The sequence below is a fragment of the Equus caballus genome, chromosome 2 (genome assembly GCF_041296265.1).
Source record: "Equus caballus isolate H_3958 breed thoroughbred chromosome 2, TB-T2T, whole genome shotgun sequence".
Lineage (NCBI taxonomy): Eukaryota > Metazoa > Chordata > Mammalia > Perissodactyla > Equidae > Equus > Equus caballus.
In genome coordinates, this window is record NC_091685.1 from 2,676,045 (window position 1) to 2,698,099 (window position 22,055).

The 22,055-nt window shown below is 41.5% G+C and overlaps 1 protein-coding gene across 34 annotated transcripts in view; it reads left to right on the top strand.

The window, feature by feature from the left end:
- Window positions 1-22,055, top strand: part of DAB1 (DAB adaptor protein 1) — a 1,085,079-nt gene that overhangs the window by 942,928 nt on the left and 120,096 nt on the right. For all 34 annotated transcript variants that reach the window (NM_001242550.2, XM_070245401.1, XM_070245360.1 and 31 more), the window contains 2 exon segments: window positions 7,924-8,063; window positions 16,305-16,403. In NM_001242550.2, the coding sequence (NP_001229479.1) occupies window positions 7,924-8,063; window positions 16,305-16,403 (239 nt within the window).

Sequence of the window (22,055 nt, forward strand, 5' to 3'; positions counted from 1 at the left end):
GGGCAGACCATACTAAGTAGTGTGGAAGCCTATTTCTGTGCACACATGAGTTAGCAGAGGAGATATTGTAAAACCATTTTTTGATAATTGTCCCCGGGTCATTACTTGATAGGAAGCAATTACTCTGGAGTCTCACTATAAAGCAGCCCATGGAATTGGGTGTAAGGAGGGTCTTGGACTCTGGCCAAAGTCATATTAAATGCCGGGAAGGCCAAAGAGGCTCAGTGCTAATACTATTCTAACAAGAATGTCAGACAGAAACGCTGAGCGTGGTATTATCAATCATTGAATAGTGTGTATCAAACTCTGTATTGGGGACTTTACACATGTTGTCTGATTTCTCTGTCGTAATGCCCATTGAGGTTGGTTACTCCTAACTTTTTTTTTCTGCTTAAGAAAACAGAAGAACAGAGAGGAAAAGTGATTTGCCCCAGGATTTAATTTATTTTTTATTGAGGTAACATTGGTTTACAGCATTATATAAATTTCAGGTGTACACCATTGTATTTCATTTTCTGTGTAGACTGCATCATGTTCACCACCCAAAGTCTAATTACCATCCATCCCCACACACATGTGCCCTTTTACTCCTTTCACCCCCTTCCCTGCCTCCTTCCCCTCTGGTAACCACCAATCTAATCTCTGTGTCTATGTGTCTGTTGTTGTTGTTATCTTTCACATATGAGTAAAATCATATGGTATTTGGCTTTCTCTGTCTCACTTATTTTGCTTAGTGTAATATCCTCAAGTTCCATCCATGTTGTCACAAATGGCAAGATTTCATATGTTTTATGGCTGACTAGTATTCCTTTATATGTCTATACCACATCTTCTTTATCCACTTCTTTATCCTTCCACTGATGGGCACTTAGGTTGTTTCCAAGTCTTGGCTATTATGACTAATGCTGCAATGAACATAGGGGCACATATATCTTTTCAAATTAGCGTTTTTGTGTTCTTTGGACAAATACTCAGACGGGAATGGCTGGATCATGGGGTATTTCTGTTCTTAATTTTCTGAAGAATCTCCATACCGTTTTCCATGGTGGCTGCACCAGTTTGCACTCCCACCAGCAGTGTATGAGGATTCCCTTTTCTCCACATCCTCTCCAACACTTGTTATTTCTTGTCTTTTTAATCATATCCATTATGATATCTCACTGTAGTTTTGATTTGCATTGCCCTAATACTTAGTGATGTTGAACATCTTTTCATGTGCCTGTTGGCCATCTGTATGTCTTCATTGGAAAAATGTCTGTTCAGTTCCTCTGACCATTTTTTAATTGGATTGTTAGCTTTTTGTTGTTGAGTTGTATGAATTATTTATATATTTTAGAAATTAACCTCTTATTGTATATATGATTTGCAGGTATCTTCTCCCAATTTTTAGGTTATGTTTTCATTTTGTTGATGGTTTCCTTTGCTCTACAGAAGCCTTTTAGTTTGATGTAGTCCCATTTGTTTATTTTTTCCTTTGTTTCCCTTGCCTGGGGAGACACAGTATTCAAAAAGATACTGCTAGGATTGATGTCAAAGAGTGTACTGCCTATGTCTTCTTCCAGGAGTTTTATGGTTTCAGGTCTTACATTCACGTCTTTAATCCACTTTGAGTATAAGTGTATATATGTATAAGTGTATGGTATAAGATGATGTTCTACTTTCATTCTTTTGCATGTGGCTGTCCAATTTTCCCAATACCATTGATTGAAGAGACTTTCCTTTCTCCCTGTGTGTTCTCGTCTCCTTTGTTGAAAATTAGCTGTTCATAGATTTGTGGGTTTTTTTCTGGCCTCTCAATTCTGTTCCATTGATCTGTGTGTCTCTTTTTTGTGCGAATACCATGCTGTTTTGATTACCGTAGCCTGTTAGTATATTTTGAAATCAGGGAGTGTGACACCTCCAGCTTTGTTCTTTTTTCTTAGGATTGCTTTGGCTATTTGGGATCTTTTGTTGTTCCATATAAATTTTAGGATTCTTTGTTCTGTTTCCATGAAAAATGTCATTGAGACTTTGATAGCGATTGCATTCAATCTGTAGATTGCTTTAGGAAGTGTGGACATTTTAACTATGTTAATCCTTCCAATCCATGAGCATGACATATTTTTCCATTTCTTTGTATCTTCGATTTTTTTCAAAAATGTTTTAGAGTTTTCAGTGTACAGGTCTTTCACCTCTTTGGTTAAATTTATTCCAAGGTATTTTATTCTTTTTGTTGTGATGGTAAGTGAGATTGTATTCTTAATTTCTCTTTCTGCTATTTTGTTGTTAGTGTATAGAAGCACATCTGATTTTTGTGTGTTGATTTTGTACCCAGCAACTTTGCTGCAGTTGTTGATTATTTCTAATACTTTTTTGGTGGATCCTTTAGAATTTTCTTTATATAAAATTATGTCATCTGCAAATCGTGACAGTTTTATTGCTTCTTTTCCTGTTTGGATCTTTCTTTTGTCTCTTTCTTGACTGATTGCCCTGGCTAGGACTTCCATTACTGTGCTAAATAAGAGTGGCAAAAGTGGGCATCCTTATCTTGTTCCTGTTCCTAGAGAGATGGCTTTCAACTTTTCACAGTTGAGTATGATGTTGGCTGTGGGTTTCTCATTTATGGCCTTTATTATGTTGAGGTGCTTTCCTTGCATACTCAATTTATTGAGAGTTTTTTTTTTTATCATAAATGGAAGCTGTGTCTTGTCAAATGCTTTCTCTGCGTATATTGAGATGATGTGTGATTTTTATTCTTCATTTTGTTAATGTGGTGTATTACATTGATTGATTTGTGGATGTTGAACCATCCCTGCATCCCTGAAATAAATACCACTTGGTGATGGTGTATGGTCCTTTTAATGTATTGTTGTATTCAATTTGCTAGTATTTTGTTGAGGATTTTTGCGTCTATGTTCATCAGTGATATTGGCCTATAATTTTCTTTTTCGTGTTGTCCTTGTCTGGTTTTGGTATCAGGGTAACATTGGCCTCTTAGGATGAGTTAGGAAGTGTCCTGTCCTCTTCAATTTTTGGAAGAGTTTGAGAAGGGGAGGTATTAAGTCTTCTTTGAATGTTTTGTGGAATTCACCAGGGAATCCATCCGGTCCTGGACTTTTCTTTTTGATTACTCTTTTGACCTCCTTACTAATGATTTATCTATTCAGATTTTCTAATTTTTCTTGATTCAGTTCTGGAAGGTTGTATAAGTCTAAGATTTATCTGTTTCTTCTAGATTATCCAATTTGTTGCCATATAGCTTTTCATAATATTCTCTGATAATCCTTTGTATTTCTGTGGTGTCTGTTGTAATTTCTCCTCTTTTGTGTCTGATTTTATTTATTTGAGCCTCTCTCTTTTTTCTTGGTAAGTCTAGCTAAAAGTTTGTCAATTTTGTGTATCTTTTCAAAGACCTGGCTCTTAGTTTCACTGATATTTTTCTGCTGTTTTTTCATCTCTATTTCATTTATTTCCACTCTGATTCTTATTATTCCCTTCCTTCTTCTGATTTGGAGCTTCATTTGTTCTTCTTTTTCTAGTTCCTTTAGGTGTGTTGTTAGATTGTTTATTTGAGCTTTTTTCTTTTCTTAAGGTGATCCTGTATTGCTATAAGCTTCCCTCTTAGTAACACTTTTGCTGTGTATACTAATCCCCTAAATTTTGGTATGTCATATTTTCTATTGCCTTCAGAGATTTTTTTATTTTTCCTTTGATTTCTTTGTTAGCCCAACAGTTCTTCAGTAGCATTTTGTTTACTCGCCACATATTTATAGCTTTTCCAGTTTTCTTCTTGTAGTTGATTTCTGGTTTCATACTGTTGTGGTCAAAAAGATGCTTAGTATTATTTCAGTCTTCTTAAATTTATTGAGACTTGTTTTGTGGCCTAATATGTGATCCCTCCTGGAGAATGTTCCATGTGCATGTGAAAAGAATGTGTATTCTGGGGTTTTTGGGTGGAATTTTATGAATACATCTACTAAGTCCATCTGGTCTAATATGTCATTTAAGGCCAGTGTTTCCTTATTGATCTTCTGTCTGGATGATCTATCCATTGAGATAAGTGGAGTGTTAAAGTGCTCTGCTACTATTGTGTTACTGTCAGTTTCTCCTTTTATGTCTGTTAATAATTGCTTTATGTATTTAGTTACTCCTATGTTGGGCACATAGATATTTACAAGTTTTATGTTCTCTTGTTAGATTGTTCCTTTTATTTTTATGTAATGCCCTTCTTTATCTCTTGTTACAGTTTTTGTTTTAAAGTCTATTTGTCTGATAAAAGTATTGCTACCCTAGCTTTCTTTTCTTTTCCATTTGCATGAAGTGTCTTTTTCCATCCCTTCTCTTTCAGTTTATGAGTGTCTTTAGATCTGAAGTATGTCTCTTGTAAGCAAGAATATATGGGTCTTGTTTTTTTTTTTTTTAATCCATTCAGCCACTCTGTGTCTTTTAATTGGAACATTTAGTCCATTGACATTTAAAGTAGCTATTGATAAATATGTACTTATTACCATTTTGTTACTTTTTTTCTGGGTGTTTTAGTACTTCCTCTCTGTTCCTTTCTTCTTCTCCTGCTCTCTTCCCTTGTGGTTTGATGGCTTTTTTATTGTTATGTATGGGTTCCTTTCTCTTTATTTTTTGTATATTTATTATAGATTTTTGGTTTGTGATTACCATGAGGTTCATATATGATAACCTGTGTAAATACCAATCTATATTAAGTTGATGGTCTCTTAAGTTTGGTCTTCTGCTAAAAGCCCTACACTTTTACTTCCCTCTCTTACATTTTGTGTTTTCGATATCATATTTTACCTCTTTTATTTTTGTGTGTCTCTTAACCTCTTACCATGGAATTAGATAATTTTAATATTTTTGTCTTTTGACCTTCATACTAGCTTTATAGGTGGTTGATCCACTACTTTTACTGTATATTTGCCTTTACAGATGATATTTTTTCTTGGATAATTTTCTTATTCCTATTTGTGGTCTTTTCTTTTCCACTTAGATAAGTCCCTTTAACATTTCTTGTAAGGCTGGTTTAGTGGTACTCCTTTAGTTTTTGCTTGTCTGGAAAACTCTTATGTCCCCTTCCATTCTGAATGATTATCTTGCCAGGTAGAGTATTCTTGGCTGTAGATATTTTTCCTCTCAGCATTTTGAAGATATCATGGCACTCACTTCTAGCCTGTAAGGTTTCTGCTGAGAAGTCAGCTGATAGCCTTATGGGGTTTCCTTCGTATGTAACTTGTTGCTTTTCTCTAGCAGCTTTTATGATTCTCTCTTTATCTTTGATTCTTGACATTTTAATTATCATGTTTCTTGGTGTGGACTTCTTTGGGTTCCTCTTGTTTGGTGCTCTCTATGCTTCCTGTAGCTGTATGTCTGCTTCCTTCTTCAGGCTGGGGAAGTTCTCAGCTATTATTTCTTCAAGTAAGTCCTCTGCCCCTTTGTCTCTCTTCTCCTTTTGGGACACTTATAATGTGGATGTTAGTATGCTTGATGTTGTCCCAGAGGTCCCTTAGACTGTCATCATTCTTTTAAATTATTTTTTCTTTTTTTGTTCATCTTGAGTAATGTCCTCTTCTCTTGCATCCAGATTGCTGATCCATTCTTCTGTGTCATCTACTCTGCTGTTGATTCCCTGTATGAGTTTTTCATTTCCATTATAGTATTCTTCAATTCTGATTTGTTCTTTTTTAGATTTTCCACTTCTTTGTTGAAGTTCTCAATTTGTGCATCTATTCTTCTCCCAAGATCAGTGAGCATCCTTATAACTATTGGTGTATACTGTTTATCAGGTAGATTGTTTATTCGTGTTTCCTTTCGTTCTTTTCCTGAGGATTTGTCCTATTCCCTTATTTGGAACGTATTCCTTTTTTTTTTCTTTAACGATATGCTTTTTTTGGTGAGGAAGATTGGCCCTGAGGTAACATCAGTTGACAATCTTCCTCTTTTTTTCCTTTTTTTTTCTTTTTTCCCCAAAGCCCCAGTAAATAGTTGTATATCCTAGTTGTAAGTCATTCTAATTCTTCCATGTGGAATGCCTCCACAGCATGGCTTGATTAGCAGTGCATAGGTCTGTGCCCAGGATCTGAACTAGTGAACCCTGGGCCACCAAAGCAGAGCAGATGAACTTAATCACTCAGCTACAGGGCTGGCCCCTGGAACATATTCCTTTGTCTCCTCATTTTGCCTACTTCTCTGTGCTTATATCTATGTATTAGGTAGATTAGCTATGTCTCCCAATCTTGGAAATGTGGCCTCAAGTAAGAGATGCATCATGGGGCCCAGCAATGTGCTCCCCTCATCACCCATGCCAAATGTTCAAGAAGCGTCCCCCACATGGGCTGCATGTGCCCTTTGGTTGTGGCAGGGTTGCTGTTGCTATGGGTGCAAAGGTAGGCTGGGCTGGCCGCAAGCCCAGCTGGTTGTAAGGCTCAGCAATGTGGGACTGCTGCAGTCACTTTATTGGGCAAGACAAGCCCTGCCACAGCTGGCTGCAAGATATAATAGCACACAACTACTGCTGTTTTGCTGTTAAGTGAGTCAGGCCCCCAGTGTGGCCCGTTGCTAGACTCAGGGGCTCACAATTGCTACAGGCCTCTGGTGCCGCTCCCTCCAATGTGCAGCTGTCGTCAGCTCTCTTTTGGCTGGCCAGGCCTCTCCCCAGATCTGCCTGTGCTGCCGTGCAGTACACAGCTGCCTCAGGAGTGCAGACGGTGGAGCCCGCCCCAGGTGTGGCAGTGCACGATTGTTTCAGGTGCTGGAAGGAGAGGCAGATCCCCTTTGTGGCTGTTTGTGATGGCCAGTGGCACAAGTCTGCCATGGGCCCACATGTCCTTCTGCCCATGGGCCCAGACACCTGAGGGGCCTGCATGCATGCCTCACTGATTCGGACCTACTTTCCCCACTGCAGAGGGCCCACAGGCCCCGCCTCTACAGGCCCACAGGTTCACAGTGGTGGGGCCAGTCTGTGGGGCGACTGCTGCCCTGGCTCTGCTTGACTGCCTCAGGTCCTCTAGAGGGCAGGGCAGACCCTTCCCTGCAGTAACAGGCTAGAGGAAGGAATTCAATGGTGGCTGCCAGCCTCTGTGTCAGCACGACTGAGACTGAACTATATCCTAATAGTATCTGCCACCAGTGTCTCAGTCCCTGCAGGGGTGGGCCCAGCCGCCTCCTGCCTCTCCAAGATGTGCCCTGAGCTTAGTAAGTGAGTCTCTTACCAATGGACTACGCACTTTTCTATCTGGTGTTTCTGTGCTGGTTTCCAGATGGGGTGGATCTGTGCGTGCGCTCCTTAAGAGCAAGTTTTTCTTTCTCTGAAGTTCTGTAGTTTTCCTGGGTGTATTCCCCATTGGTTTTCAAAGGGAACAAAGCCAGGTATTATGGGATCTCGTCTTGGTCGTGCTGAATCTAAGGGCCGGGATGCCTACTGTGGAGCTCAGATCCCCCCCTCCTCCTGGGAAAGCTCCGTACCCCTGAGATTGTCCCCAGCCTTGAAGCTCTGTGGCTGGGGTGTGGCTTTTTCCCCTCAGCAGCGGGGCTGTATTTCTGCCTCTTCCTCCCCTGTCAGTGTTGTCCCTTGTTGTGGGAGTTTGTTTTATCCACTCTACACATCTCTCTCGGAGGAAACTGTTCCACAGGTAGTTATAGATTGTAGTGTCTGTGGCAAGAGATGAGTCCAGGATCCTCCTACACCACCACCTTCCAAGCTCCTCTGACTCAGCATTTAAAAGGATAGAGCCAGGTGGGTTCAAGATGGTGACATAAAAAGATAGAGCCAGAACTTGCATCCAGGAGTACTACCATTCTTCTCTACTTGGCCCAATGATTTGACTTTCCTAGAACATAGGTGAGGCCAGAGAAGGAATCTCAGTGCTGTGGATATTTACAGCCAATGGGACCTGATCCCCTCCGTGTCTGAACCTTGCTTTTCTCTGTTTTCAGGTCAGGATCGCAGCGAAGCCACTTTGATAAAGAGGTTTAAAGGTGACGGGGTCCGGTACAAGGCCAAGCTGATCGGGATAGACGAGGTTTCTGCCGCTCGGGGAGACAAGTTATGTCAAGATTCCATGATGAAACTCAAGGTGCTGTGCAAACATTTTATTTTAAATGTCACGGGTTTAATGTGACTGAGAAAAAAAGTGACTACAATCATTATGATCAAAAAATTTTAGTTATTTGTGTATTGGTAAATGATTTGGTTCACTGATGAATCCATGCATTTGTTCATTGGGAAGAGATTTCCATCATTCAGCAAATGTTTATTGAGTGCCTACCATGTGGAGGTGTTTTGTTAGTCCCTGTTTTATAGTTTTTGAGTATATCACATTTTATTCAATTTTACCTTCATTGTCCAATGCTTGCAAAAATAAAAGTACAAAATCATCAAACTGCATAGTCTCTTAGATTTTATGAATTTTCACTACTTTGTTATTTTAAAATAAATTTTGTATATTTTACCATATGATAAATATGGCAAAAGATACTATATTAAGATAAAAGTTGATTTTATTAATTCTTATAATTTCTACTAATGTCTGTCAAATACTTTATAATAAAGGGAAAATATTTTTTAAAGTGATATGTAACTAAATATTGAGATTTGGAGATATCACAAAGAGGTTTCTGATTTTTTTTTTTTAAAGATTGGCACCTGAGCTAACAACTGTTGCCAATCTTTTTTTTTTTTTCTGCTTTTTCTCCCCAAGTGCCCCTAGTACACAGTTGTATATTTCAGTTGTGAGTCCTTCTGGTTGTGGCATGTGGGACGCCACCTCAGCGTGGCCTGACTAGTGGTGCCATGTCGGCGCCCAGGATCTGAACCAGCAAAACCCTGGGCTGCCTGCAGCGGAGCGTGTGAACTTAACCACTCGGCCGTGGGGCCGGCCCCAGAGGCTTCTGATTTTAAATGCTTTAAAGAAGGCTTTTCATTGAGAAAGCTAAGAAAGAAATTGGAAAAATTTTAAATATACAAAATAAGAAAATTAAATATACAAAATAAGAAAATTGTTAAATGGCCTTTAAAAACATACAAAAAAGAAGATTGTTTGTCCCCAGATTCTGGTCTCCATATAGTCTGTTTCTTTTTGTAAAAAGGTATGTAAATTATTGGGAAAGAATCAAGAAATAGCAAGAAGTCTACAAAATATCTTATGCATTTAAATCATATATTTATTTTCCTGATTATAGGATTCACAAGATGTTCATTGTAAAATATTTTGAAAATATAGAAAAGTATGAGGAGCAAAATTGAAGTCGTCCACAATCCCATTGCACAAAGAAAATCACTGTCAGTGTTTTTGTGTGTAACTTATAGTCTCTCTTTATATTTTTATGTACATTATATGAATTATATACATATATGTAATATAATTAGAATTACTATTTATGCAGTTTTATCCTATTTTTCTCCTCATCTAATAGTATAAGCATTTTTTTCATATCTCCGAAGAGTCCCTGAGGACAGAACTTGGTCAGTGTAACTTTTTTGAATGTAAGAAAAAAAAAGGAAAAGGAAAAAACAAGGCTGGCCAAGTGCCTAAAAGTATTAGGGGGACAATGTCTGTAAAACCCCTCTACACTACCTTTTCTTTCATACATGTTTAATAAATCGCAAGGATTATTTTTTTTTACTATGCGAATTTTCTTAGCAGTTTAACATGCATATCAGATGCTGTCTGCCCATAGTATGGCTGTAGCAATCATCACTTTAAAAAACTCTTATTTTCTAATCTGTGTATCCATTCCTTTCTTTTTCTTTTTTTAGCTGTTACATAAGCAAACTTCATTTTAATAGTTATGTATCTATTATAAGGTGTATTAGAAAAAGGAGTAAAAGACATCAAAGTCATGATTTCATAGATTTTAACCTTGGAAGAAGTTACTGTATGCTTTTTTTTTTTAATAATTAAGCAACTTATGAGATTTTAGGGCAGTCCAATAGTGAGCCCTCTTTTTCCTCCAAGTTCAAATCTGATTGATAAATAGACAAAGGAGTCTGCCAGGAAGAATTCTGAATTCCATCTTTATGACTCATAAATGCTGTAATAGAGGATGTGATGAGATACAGAGCCACAGTAAGCATCCTTGAAAGAGAAAGGCTATTCCAGTTGGTTCATCGGGGAGTTGGATAACTGCAGCCCTCTGTGGTCCCCCGGCCCCTGCCCTGTCCCAGTGCAGGACCTGTGACTCATGCATGAGGTCAGAGCAGAATGCCTCCTCTCTTCTCCACCAGCGGGCCGATTGCAGACAGAGAACCCAGAAGAGACTGAGCCTCGCATGCTCAGCTTCTCTCCCAACTGCCCAGTCAGGCAGAGCCAGGCCTACCTCCCCAAAGACACCGTAGTTGAGGATGCGGATTAAGGCAAGGATTGATTCTTGCTGAAGCCATGCAAATGGATATTTGCTCCTGACAAATATTAAGTAAAAGACATTAAGGAAATCTCCATGACCTGGTTCTCACCCAGAGCCACAGGTCTGCTGAGGAGGAGAAAAGAGCTGATGCATCTCCCCCAAGCATCCTGGCAGATAGCCATTCACCAGGCGTCTGTCACGGAGCAGGTCATTGGTTGCTGCCTTCATGGAAGCGCTGATGTCTAAGTGGGTATGAGGCCGGAGACAGCCTGTGCTTCCTGAGGGTTCTCCCTCACGATTAATGTTGGGCCAAGCTAGCTGGACTAGGCCTGGTGATGCCTGTTGACCTTGTGTGCGTGTGTGTTACCTGCGTGAAGCACTCCATCTGTCACCCCTCATAACCATGAGGTCCCCAAAGCCCTAAGAGTTTGTCCTACAATAACACACTCCTGTCAGATGTGCTGAACTTGTTGAGAGGTTCTTGGTTCCCAGACAATTGTGTTTCATTATTTGCAAGTTGCTGAGAAGAATGTTGACATTTCAGTTCCCAGTGGTTTTTCTTTAGGAAACACAGAAACATAAATGATCGATTCTCCATTTGGCCAACTGCCCGGGAAAGGAAGACAGAGAGAAGTACAAAATGCCTCTTAGCCTTGCAGAAAGGCCTGCTTGTTCATGTTAGGCCATATGAGAAATAAAAAAATTCTGTTTTGCTTTGTTAGACTCTCTGAAACTGATGCTGGTGCTTTTTCCTGTTTTGGAGAGTTTTCTCTTGGAATATGGAGGGTTGAGAGGAGATTCATACTGTGAGCGTGAGCGGGCCATGGCCTGTCCACCAGCAAAGCACCCTCGTTGTCGTACTTTGAGTTAGAGTCAGCAAAGCGCTTTCATGTATATTATCTCTTCTGATCTTGTGAGATAGATGTTAGCCGCCCTGTTTTCTAAATAAGGAGCCTGAAGTTCTAGAGATTGAAGGATTTACCCCAGAACCTTCATTTAATCTGTGATGAGTCCAGAACTCAAACTTAGATCTCCAGATGCCAAGTGTTTGATAAGAAATAGTTTAGTGCTTAATTATATTCTGTTTTGTATCTGCATTTAATTTATCTTGGTTCCTGTACTAGATTTTAAGCCCCTACCAGTAAGCTACCACCCTATAGCCACTATTCATTGACTTCCAAAGTAGTCAGCTTTCAGAGACATTGGGCAAAATGGTGGTGGCTGAAGCTATGGGAGAGGGTCCGATCTCCCAAAGACAGTGCTTGGAGGGCTAATGACAGAGCCCTAAATCTGTCAGTCAGGGTCCTATAAGAAACATCTGGCTAGTCAAATGAGGACATTTTGATGAAGGAGCTACTTACAAAGAGTAGACAAGGTTAAGGTAGCAGACAAGAGCTGGTGAGGTACCCAGAAACTAGCAACAGTGGGCAGCTTTTACCACCCTGGGGAGAAGAGATTTACTGGAACCCAGGAGAGGGAGATGGAGGAGGAAGTCACCTCCCTCACCAAGCAAAAATATAGCTACTGCCAGGGATGTACTAGGATGAAGGCTGAGAAAGAAGTGGGAAGAAATACCCCGACCTTTCTGTCCTTTTACCCTCTGATCTCCTGCCAGTGTCTCGCATTGGTGGAATCCAACTAGAAGCCAGAGGGCAGGAAGCTCAGAAGACCAGAGAATGCAGTCCACAGGGGCCCATCTCTGGGCACGAAGCAGGGCAGAGAAAGATATTAGTATTCCTCTTTTTAACTGGGAAAAGGGAAACTTAAGATGAGTTTTTTCTTTTTTTCCCAAAGATCCTATAGCTGGTAACTAGTAGGGCTGGGATTGGAGACTGGGTTTAGTTCATGGAGCTTTCTGGAATAGCGTTCTAGGTTTTCAGCCATTCATGCCTGAAGCCTGTCGTGTTGACACGTGTGCTTTGCCTGTTCCATGTCCCTGTCTCGGTCATCCCATCATGTGCATGCACCATGCTGGTGAGGTTTCTTAAGGCCCTTTCCTGGAAAGGCCTTATCTGATTCTCACAGCAACCCCTGAGCTGGACAGGGCAGCCTGTCAGTCCTGCCTGACACCCCTGACCCCGTCTGTGTCTCAGTTCCTCCATCAAGACACTGCCTCTGTGTGCTGTGCCTTCCTTAGAGATGCCTGTGTCAATCATTTCACAGAATGCCTAGCATGTGGTGTTGCTTAATAATACCAATATGACTGCTAGTAATAATGGCCACTGTTATTTATTGAGCTCCCCCTGCAAGCTGCATACAGTGCCAAGTGCAGTATGTGCACGGTTCCTTTAAATGGCCCAACACTCTTATAAGGTAAGGAATATGATTACTCCCATTTTAGAGTTCCTCTTCACTCCTGAGTCTGGGAGCTGGTAGTTCCACCTAGCTATTTTCAGAACATTTTTGACATATCTGTAGTATATTATGTAGTCGGGTTTTTTTTATCTATGCTTCCCAAAAAGGCTGTTAGAGATCATTACAGCAGAAGGAACCGCAGTATTGGAATCTGAAAGATCACTGCTGAATTCCCGCTCTGTCTTATTAGTTCCTTGAGGTGTGGGCAGGTCACTTGACTCCTGACCTTGTTTCCTCATATGCAGAGTAAGAGAGAGAGAATTCTTACTCCCCGGGGTTGCGGTATGGGCTAAATTCTAGGACATCCAAGAGAGCTTCTAGCATGTAGTAGGTATCCCAGAAATGTTTGACTCTCTAATTCCCAGGTTTCCCACAGTGACTTACTAGGTGAGATGGCTAATATTAGGCACAGAGCTCCACATGACGCCTACGTCCACATCATCCACCTCCCCAAGCAGAGCTGTCTCCTGGACTTCGTTAGTTCTGCGTGACAGCCATGAATAATCCTGTGGGGAGAGGAGACCCTGAGCCGTGCTGTCCGGTGGCAGGCTTGCTTGGACTTAGTGCAGTTTCTCAGAGCTGGACTCAGGGTCCTGTCTCACAGGAGAAATGTGCTTGATAAAATTTGAGTTTTATTTCCCTGAAGATAGCACCATGTGAATAGTCCTTCTCTCTTTCATTTGTCAAGCTACCATTAGCAGCCCCAAGCAGAAATGCTCCTGGAACCTGCATGTTTCTCTTTCCATCCTCTGTTATATGTAGCCGTACTCTCCCAGGGAGCTCTTTGATGGCTACCCGGAACCAGGAAGCAAGGGGGGGCATTATCTAGCCAGCACTACTATGTGCCAGGAATTATTGCTGTCGGATGTTGCAGTAGTTCTAAGAGCCAGAGGCTGTTAGGACCGTTTCGGAGATGGAGACGTTGAAGCTAGTCTTCCTGACCAAAGGTGCCACCCTTTCCCCTCCATGTTCTGTGATGTTCTCACCCAGGAAACAAGGAGGAGGGCAATTCTCCCCTGTGACACAGTCCTTCCAATCCTTCTGTTTGTGATGGGGCTACTTCTTCTTCTCTCTTTTCTGTGTGTCTGGATGCCTGCGGCTGGAGGTTAGGGTGTGGAGGGATGGCAGCATAAATTACTTTACTCTTACTCCAGCCGAGAACACAGATTTCAAAGTCAAATTGTCCTAGGTCCGAAGTCTGGCTTGTCCACTATCGGGTGAAGGAAAGTCAGTTCACCTTTCTGCATGCCTGCTTTATGCCCAGCCCTGTTCTGGGCACCGGGCACATAGAGCAAATAAAACAAAGTCCCATGCGTGATTGAGCTTTCGTTCTACTGGGCAAAGGCAGACAGTCAACAAATGCATATATAACACGTCAGATGGTGGTCAGCGCCACGAGGAGAAACAAAGCAGGGAGAAAGGATGGATTGCAGTTCAGCATGGAGGGTGTGGTACCTTGGCTTAAGGGATCAGAGGAGGTGGGTGATAGGGTGGCATTGAACAGAAATAGCAATTACCCCTGGGATTGCAAAGACATACATTGCCCATTCCCCCATCTCATTAAAAACATCCCACAGTGCATCGATGGGAAAGCAGGCAGCACAATGGAATCTGGAAGGCTTTGAATGGGGGGAGGAAGGTAAAGAGACAGAAGACTCAGCTTTGGAGGGGAGTCACTCTCTTTAACTCTTCAGAGGGTGGTCATTGGAGGAGGTGTCTTATGTCAATGTATGGCAGCCCTGAGGAGCTGAAAGCTAGTGCCCTCTGGGTCGGGTTACAGTGAGAGACTCGGCCAGCCAGGAGGAGGACACAGTGGGCAGGACAAGACCTGCTCCTGCACCAGGAGTCTAGCGGGCGGAGTTGTAGTCTCAGCTTTTTACCAACCCTCTGCACCACCTCGAGACTGTCCTCCCAGCCTTCTGGGCATCATTTTTCTCATCTGTCAGTTGGGAAATTTGGACTGATTAGTTTAGTTTTAAGGTTTTCTCTGCCTCTAACATTCCGTAAGTCTGTGAGTGTGTGGGAGATGCTTGAGAATGAATGGGCGCCTCATGAGGGAGTGAATTTCCTACTAGGATGTAGCCACACAGGAACTGGACCACAGGCTTTAAGGCACAATCATTCACGTACTAGAAGAAATGAATTTTTATTCCATCCTTACAGTGTACCAAGCATTGTGCTCGGTACTTAACACAGATTTTCATTGAATTCTCTCAAGCATGCAAGAAAGGTACTTACACTTGAGGAAGTGGAATGGAGAGATTTAGTAATTTGTCCAAGATCACAGAGAGCCAGGAGTATAATCCTGATGTTCTGATTCCACAGAAAATTTCCAATACCCAAAGGGAGGGTAGTCCAACGGCCTCCAGAGAATGCCCCTTCCTTCTGCCTTCTGGTCACACCCATTGCTGTCTAACAATGCGGTCATTCTCTGAGACTGACGTACAGCACGTGCTGTTCTGAGAACAGCACAAACTGCTTTTATCTCCTGGAAATATGAAATCATTATTATTTTAGACCGTTCTGCTCCTAAAAGCCCAGAGCCATAACTGCAGAGAGTTGGGCTTCATCTTGACGTCTCTGGAGGCTCGCAGTGATGAAGGGCTGAGCCCTGAAATGCCTAATGCAGAGTCAGCAAGAGCCCTGGAGTGTGAATCGCTGACATGGCCTTACCCTCTGAGCGGTACCCTAACACGAAGCCCATGCTTACCTGTAATGGGCTGCCCCAGAGGCTAATTTAAAAAGCAAGTGTCTTTACTCTTCACTTAATCATATCAACTTTGGGGACTCTGGATGGCATAGCCATATAGCAATAATTTACTGAGTTCCCTCTGCCCTCCAGGGACTGTCCTGGGCCCTAGGGACCAAGCACTGATCAGAGTAACATCCTCACCTTTTGTGACATTGACCTTTTAATTGACTCATATATATATCTTAAGTTTATAAAAAGTTTGGAAAAGTGGGGAAACAAAGTCCTGATAAGTGGAAAGCGTTTGGTAGGTACTTTCCTCAAGAGGACAGGAATGATAGGGAAAAGAGTAGGGGAAAATACAAATGTCTGTGGGTGAAAATTCCAAACCATAGGCATATAACTATGACAATCATATTTTTCCAAACAAAATTGAGGCATGCAGTTTGGCACTAGTTTTATTTTCTGTCTAATCTCTAAAATTGATTCATATGAAAACTTTTTCCAGAAATATAAAAATAAAATCAGATTTAGGAATATATTCAGTGGTGTACCCTTATTGAATAGATTAAAATCATATCTAATACAAAACCCAGCACAGATATTAGTAAAAGAGCCATATTGTGTTTATCTGGAGATCACCAATTCTGAACCAAATTTCTAGGCACAAAGGTGTTCTATAAATCTTGGCTAGTCAAATGAATTGATGTTCACATACCTATTTATACAACGTTAGAACAGCTAGGATATGTATTACTCTACATCAAGAAGACGCAAGCACATCTGGTAGGGAAGCATGGAACGGGTGAAGGGAAAGGAGTGTGCACGATTGGTGGCATTGGTTGATGGTATCTGACATGCCTTTGGGACCACAGGGAATTTTCAAATGAAAACACTAAAGTAAAAACCATGTCCTTCCTTTCAACAGGGCGTTGTTGCTGGCGCTCGTTCCAAAGGAGAACACAAACAGAAAATCTTTTTAACCATCTCCTTTGGAGGAATCAAAATCTTTGATGAGAAGACAGGGGTAAGTAAAAGAGCCACATGGCATTGTGAAATTGAATCCATTGACAGATGTGCCCTTAAAAGCCTCTACTCTCTGGGCAGGAATATCAAACAAGCATAAAAACACATAAAGCAACTGACAAACTTGATCAGCTATGACCGTCCATCAAAGGGAGGCTCTTCCCTGACTTGGCCGCAGTGTGACTGCACCGTGTTTCTTATAGTGTAATTGTGATAAAAGTGTCACGTAGTTCTGGTAATCTAATGGGAGATTGATGAGCTTTGAAGAGCAGTGGGTAATGTGACTGTTTAAGTTAAATTTCTTTGTGTGCTGGCAACTTTAATGACATCTGTCCTAGAGGGAGACACATGGAGGTCTTTTGACTCGGTCAAAGCATCCAGACTCTCTTAAGTTGAACTTGCGGCACCTTGCGACTGCTGTAATCAAAAAGAATAAATGGAATTTTCAATCTCGGAAATATCTGTTGCTGCCTGACCAGGAAATGTAAGGGCTGATATGTTTGCTGAACCCACCAAAGAAGTGATTTGTGTTTTCATCAACCTCCCAGCGGCAATTAGCTCCTAGATTTATCCCCAGGGCTTGCCTGACATTGTCGGTCCTGTTCATTGAAGGTAAAGGAAAAACAGGAAAACATTCTATGATCTGTTTCGTCAAGAGAGTGAGAGTCAGATGGACATGTTTTTCCTTTTATTTGTTCAGTGCTTTACAGCTTATAAAACACCTCCACATATATCACCTCCTTTGAAGTTCACAAGATAATTTATCAACCACTATATAAATAATACTCAGTTAGCCAAGTTACTTAACATTAGATGTTTTGCATTATTGTTTTCTCCTCTTTGTTTGACTCATATTAGAACACCATATGGGTAGTAGGATGATAATTTAACAGTAAAAATGGGTTTTCTTGAAGAAAAGTTACTCCCAAATAACTAGTAACACAACAGATACTGGTACACCCATGTTCATAGCGCATTGTTCCCAATAGCCAAAAGGTGGAAACAACCCAAGTGTCCATCAATGGATGAATGGATAAACGAGATACAGTGTACGCATACGATGGAATACTATCCAGCAATAAAAAGGAAATTCTGACATATGCCACAACATGGATGAACCTTGAAGACATTGTACAAAGTGAAATATACCAATCACAAAAAGACAAATTCTGTAACATTCCATTTATATGAGGTATCTAGAGGAGTCAAATTCATAGAGAAGGAAGGTAGACCACTGGTTGCCATGGCCTGGCAGGAGGGGCAATGAAGGGTTAGTGTTTAATGAGCACAGAGTGAAAGTTTGAGAAGAGGAAAACAGTGCTAGTGGTGGCTGGCTGTGATGACTGCACAACACTGTGAATGTACTTTATGCCACCGAACTGTATGCTTAAAATGGTTAGAATGGTAAATTGGACGTGACGTATATTTTACCACAATGAAAAATAACTAGTAATAATAACTCCCATTTATTAACTACTATCTGCTAGGAACACATTAGTCACTTTATACACATTATTCAGATTTGTCTTCACAAGAGTCTTGTGAGATAATAATAATAGTTATTTCATTGAGCACGTAATATGTGCCAGACCTTGTTGTAAGCCCTTGATAAGTGCCAATTCATCCAATCCTCCCAACAGCGCTGTGAAGTAGATAGTAGTATTATCTCCATTTTGTAGCTGAAGATATTGAGGAGAGAAAAGTATATGTAACTTGCTGAGAGTAAGTGGTGGTGGAGACGGGATCAGAACCCAGGCAGTTTGGCTCATGAGTCTTTTTGCTTAACCGTGATTAAGCAAATGCTCTCTCAGGATAAATGACTTTCCCAAGTCCACCCAGCATGTAGGCAGCAGAACTGGGAATACGCCTCCAGTGGGCCTGAGTCAAAAATCATTGCGGTTGACCTCTCTGTGTAGAGAAAGGTGGGTCTACCTGGGGATACCCTGGTGGAAGGGAGTTCAGAATGAGGCCACAAGCATGTGTAGTAAAGGAGCTTGAACGTAGTGAGATTAAGAGCCTAATGTGAGCATCTTCTGCCTTAACAAAAGTATGATTTCTTGGGGCCGGCCCGGTGGCACAGCGGTTAAGTGTGCACGTTCCGCTTCAGTGGCCCCGGGTTTGCTGGTTCGGATCCTGGGTGCAGACATGGCACCGCTTGGCAAGCCATGCTGTGGTAGGCGTCCCACATATAAAGTAGAGGAAGATGGGCACGGATGTTAGCTCAGGGCCAGGCTTCCTCAGCAAAAAGAGGATTGGCAGATGTTAGCTCAGGGCTGATCTTCCTCAAAAAAAGAAAAAAAAAGTATGATTTCTAAACCCGGGGAAGTTTTTCCGTTTCCTGGGCAGACTATAGTTTGGAGACCTGAGCTCAGTTTTGAACTTCACATTTTAAAAAGATTACAAACAGGGGGCTAGCCCCATGGCCGTGTGGTTAAGTTCACACGCTCTGCTTCTGCAACCCAGGGTTTTGCCAGTTCAGATCCTGGATGCGGACATGGCACCGCTCATCAAGCCATGCTGAGGTGGCGTGCCACATAGCACGACCAGAAGGACCTACAACTAGAATATACAACCATGTCCTGGGGGACTTTGGGAAGAAGAAATTTTAAAAAAGAGAGAGAAGACTGGCAACAGATGTTAGCTCAGAGCCAAACTTAAAAAAAAAAAGATTAAAAGATTACAAACAAATCAAAAGATATCCTGGGGGGGACCAGGGCAGCTGGGAGACTGGAAACTGTGCTGAGCCAACACTTCTCAACACAGATGCATCCTCTTGGGGTCCTGGGTAACACACAGGCTTGTAGAAACTTGGGGGAGATTATTGATCCCTTAGTATCCTTTATGGTAGGGAGCCAAGTAATGTGGATCAAGCCTTTCACAATGATTTCTATGCCCCAATATGATGTCATCAGCTCTAGTCTCCTCCCAATTCCATGCCTGCCCATCACCATGACTGCTGGCATAACCAAAGGGACAGGAGTGAGGCAGAGTATGACGCTTTATCTTGTCCCAGCGGCCATGTTTTGTGGCCTTGCTCTCCCATCATGTACCCCACCATCGAATAAGCTGTGCCCAGACAATGAAAGTCCTAATCACCGAATTTTAACTAATGAGAAGAGGCAGTTTCTGCTCTTTACCTTCATCTAAATCTTCATTCAAGGGTCGCCAAACTGGCCCCACAGAATGATACTACCACACTTTGTAATGCTCTCTTTTATTCTTTAGCTGGACACAAAGAGAACAACAGTAAAATCATCATTTCGGCCCAAAGCCATTTGGCTTTGTGGAAAAAAATGTGAGATCCATAGTGGAGAATCAGGATGAAGGCAGAGTTAAGCGATTTCTGTCTGCTTAGTCTACTCCAGTTCTGTTTGATGAGCGTTAGGCTTCTGTAGCCTCCGGCTTCTACAGCCTTGGCTTGTTGCTATACCTCAACACAGGTCTGGGGAAAACTGGCAGAGAGGACTGAACTGTTTAAGCCTGAAGTAGAGACAATAGGGGGCAGAGCACCCCATATTATAGGGCTCATCTCTCCAAAAGTTTGTATAGTAGAATAAGAAGCTGACTTGGTCTGTGTGACTTAAGGAATAGAAGAGAGACCAGGTGATAGAAGTTTCTAAGAAGCAGTTTTAGTTCATGAATAAAAATTTTCTACCACTCAGAGCTGCTCAACAGTTAGATGGAACCACCTTCTGTGCAAATGAGCTTACCATCACTAGGAGTATTCAAGCAACAACCATATGATGGGGAAATTGTAGAAGGCAGTCAAGTAGAGGATGCAGTGTTGGACAAAGTCGCATCTAAGTTGATTACTGAGACTAGTTTTAAGGTTCTATTTCTCTCTTAAAGTCATCCCTATGGATGTGATTTATCTTCAGAGAAATGGAGGTTTTTCAAAACCTCCAGGAACAGTTTACTAAACTTTGTCACTGCCCAGCAGGGGCTGACGGGATTGTGCAGGATAGGCGTCCCAGTGAAGTGTCTGTCCTACATATCGGAGAAATGGAGAACAGGGTGTTTGTCATTTGGAATGACAAATCTTCCTTGTTTATCGTGTCTATATTCCTGCTCAAGCCTGACTGCATTTTTTTTTCAAACCAAGAAAAGAAACATTTGCAGAACGTGACAATAGCTAGAATTTTAAAATCCAAAAGCTGTCAAAAATGTTTTGATCCCAATTAAAGAGACCCTTTGCAGCAATTTACACCTTGTCTTGAATTTCAAAGCGTTCTTGATTCCAAACCTTATATGAGTAAATTTTGTTTTATTATTTTATTATTAGCATGTTTCAGGGAATAAATCAATCCTGAAAGCTGTTCGTATTTTCAAATACCCAGGTATTGCTGATATGTCAAAGGGATCAGTGGAAATGCAGGAAATGTCATATGTAAACGCGTTATTGGTAATAGTGGGAGCAATAGCAAATTAGGGGTAGTAATGGTTTTATATCAGTATGTTACCAGATCTCCGGATCAGACCAGTGGACACCGAGGCAGGAGTGATGTCGTCTTCATTTCGCAGATAAGGAAACTAAGATTCTGGGAGTGTCCCTGACTTGGCTGTAGGCTCAGAATAGACCATCTAACTCAGAATCCTGTGTCTTTCCAAAGAAACTCATTGTCTCTCTTCTCTCCTCATTTGTAATTTTATTCCTTAGAATTGTTATAATTTTATGCCATAAAAAAATCATAAATATTTCAGGATCCTAAAGATACATCTGTTTTTCAGAAAGAGGGCAGTGGTTTGCATCAACTTTTCAAGATGATCCTACATCTTGCTGCCGCAATCACATGTAGATTTTGCTTCTTCATTTGGTTCAGCCAACACTGATCTGGCCCTACTGTATGCACCCTTCTAATTATATTACAACAGTTCCATGAAGTCAGTGCTGTTATTATCACCACTGTACAGATGAGAACACTGAGGTCCGAATACTGTAAGTCACACAGCTAATAAGTGGCATAGCTGAGATTCAAACCCGGGCAGTCTGGTCCAGTATCCTTGATGTTAGTAAGATATTACTAATAGTAACATACCCGTCTTAGTCTACTTGGGCTGCTCTAACAAAAATACCATAAAATAGGGGCTTGTAAACAACAATCATTTATTTCTCACAGTTCTGGAGGCTGGGAAGTCAGCGATCACGGCCCCAGCAGATTCAGTGTCTGGTAGAGCCCACTTCTTCTGGATTTACAGTGGACTGAGAGCTGCTGAGACACAGGTGTGAATGGAGTGGTCAGTTCCTAGGGGCTCGAGACCGAGCTTTGCCTAGAATATTCAGAAAGGTTTTCACAGAAAAGAGCACACTGACTTGGCAGTGAAGGAGTGGGTTGGGGAGGACCAAATAAGCAAGTCAGGGAAGAGAAAACCATATTTCTAAATGCGCAGATGTCTATAAGAGAAAGATGTGTGTGTTCATTCATTCTCCCCTTCAGGAAATATTTATTGAGCACCTCTATAAACACACGTGAACAAGACCGGATCTATTTGTTCGTCGCTGATATCCATCCAGTTAGCACAATGACTCCCACATAGTAGGTCCTCAGTGATACTTACTACACAAAAAATAGATTGACTTAGTGATTAAGAGTCAGCAAACATGCACAGAATAACTAGGGCTTAGCAGGGGAGAGTGGAGAGTGGCCCAGGATTG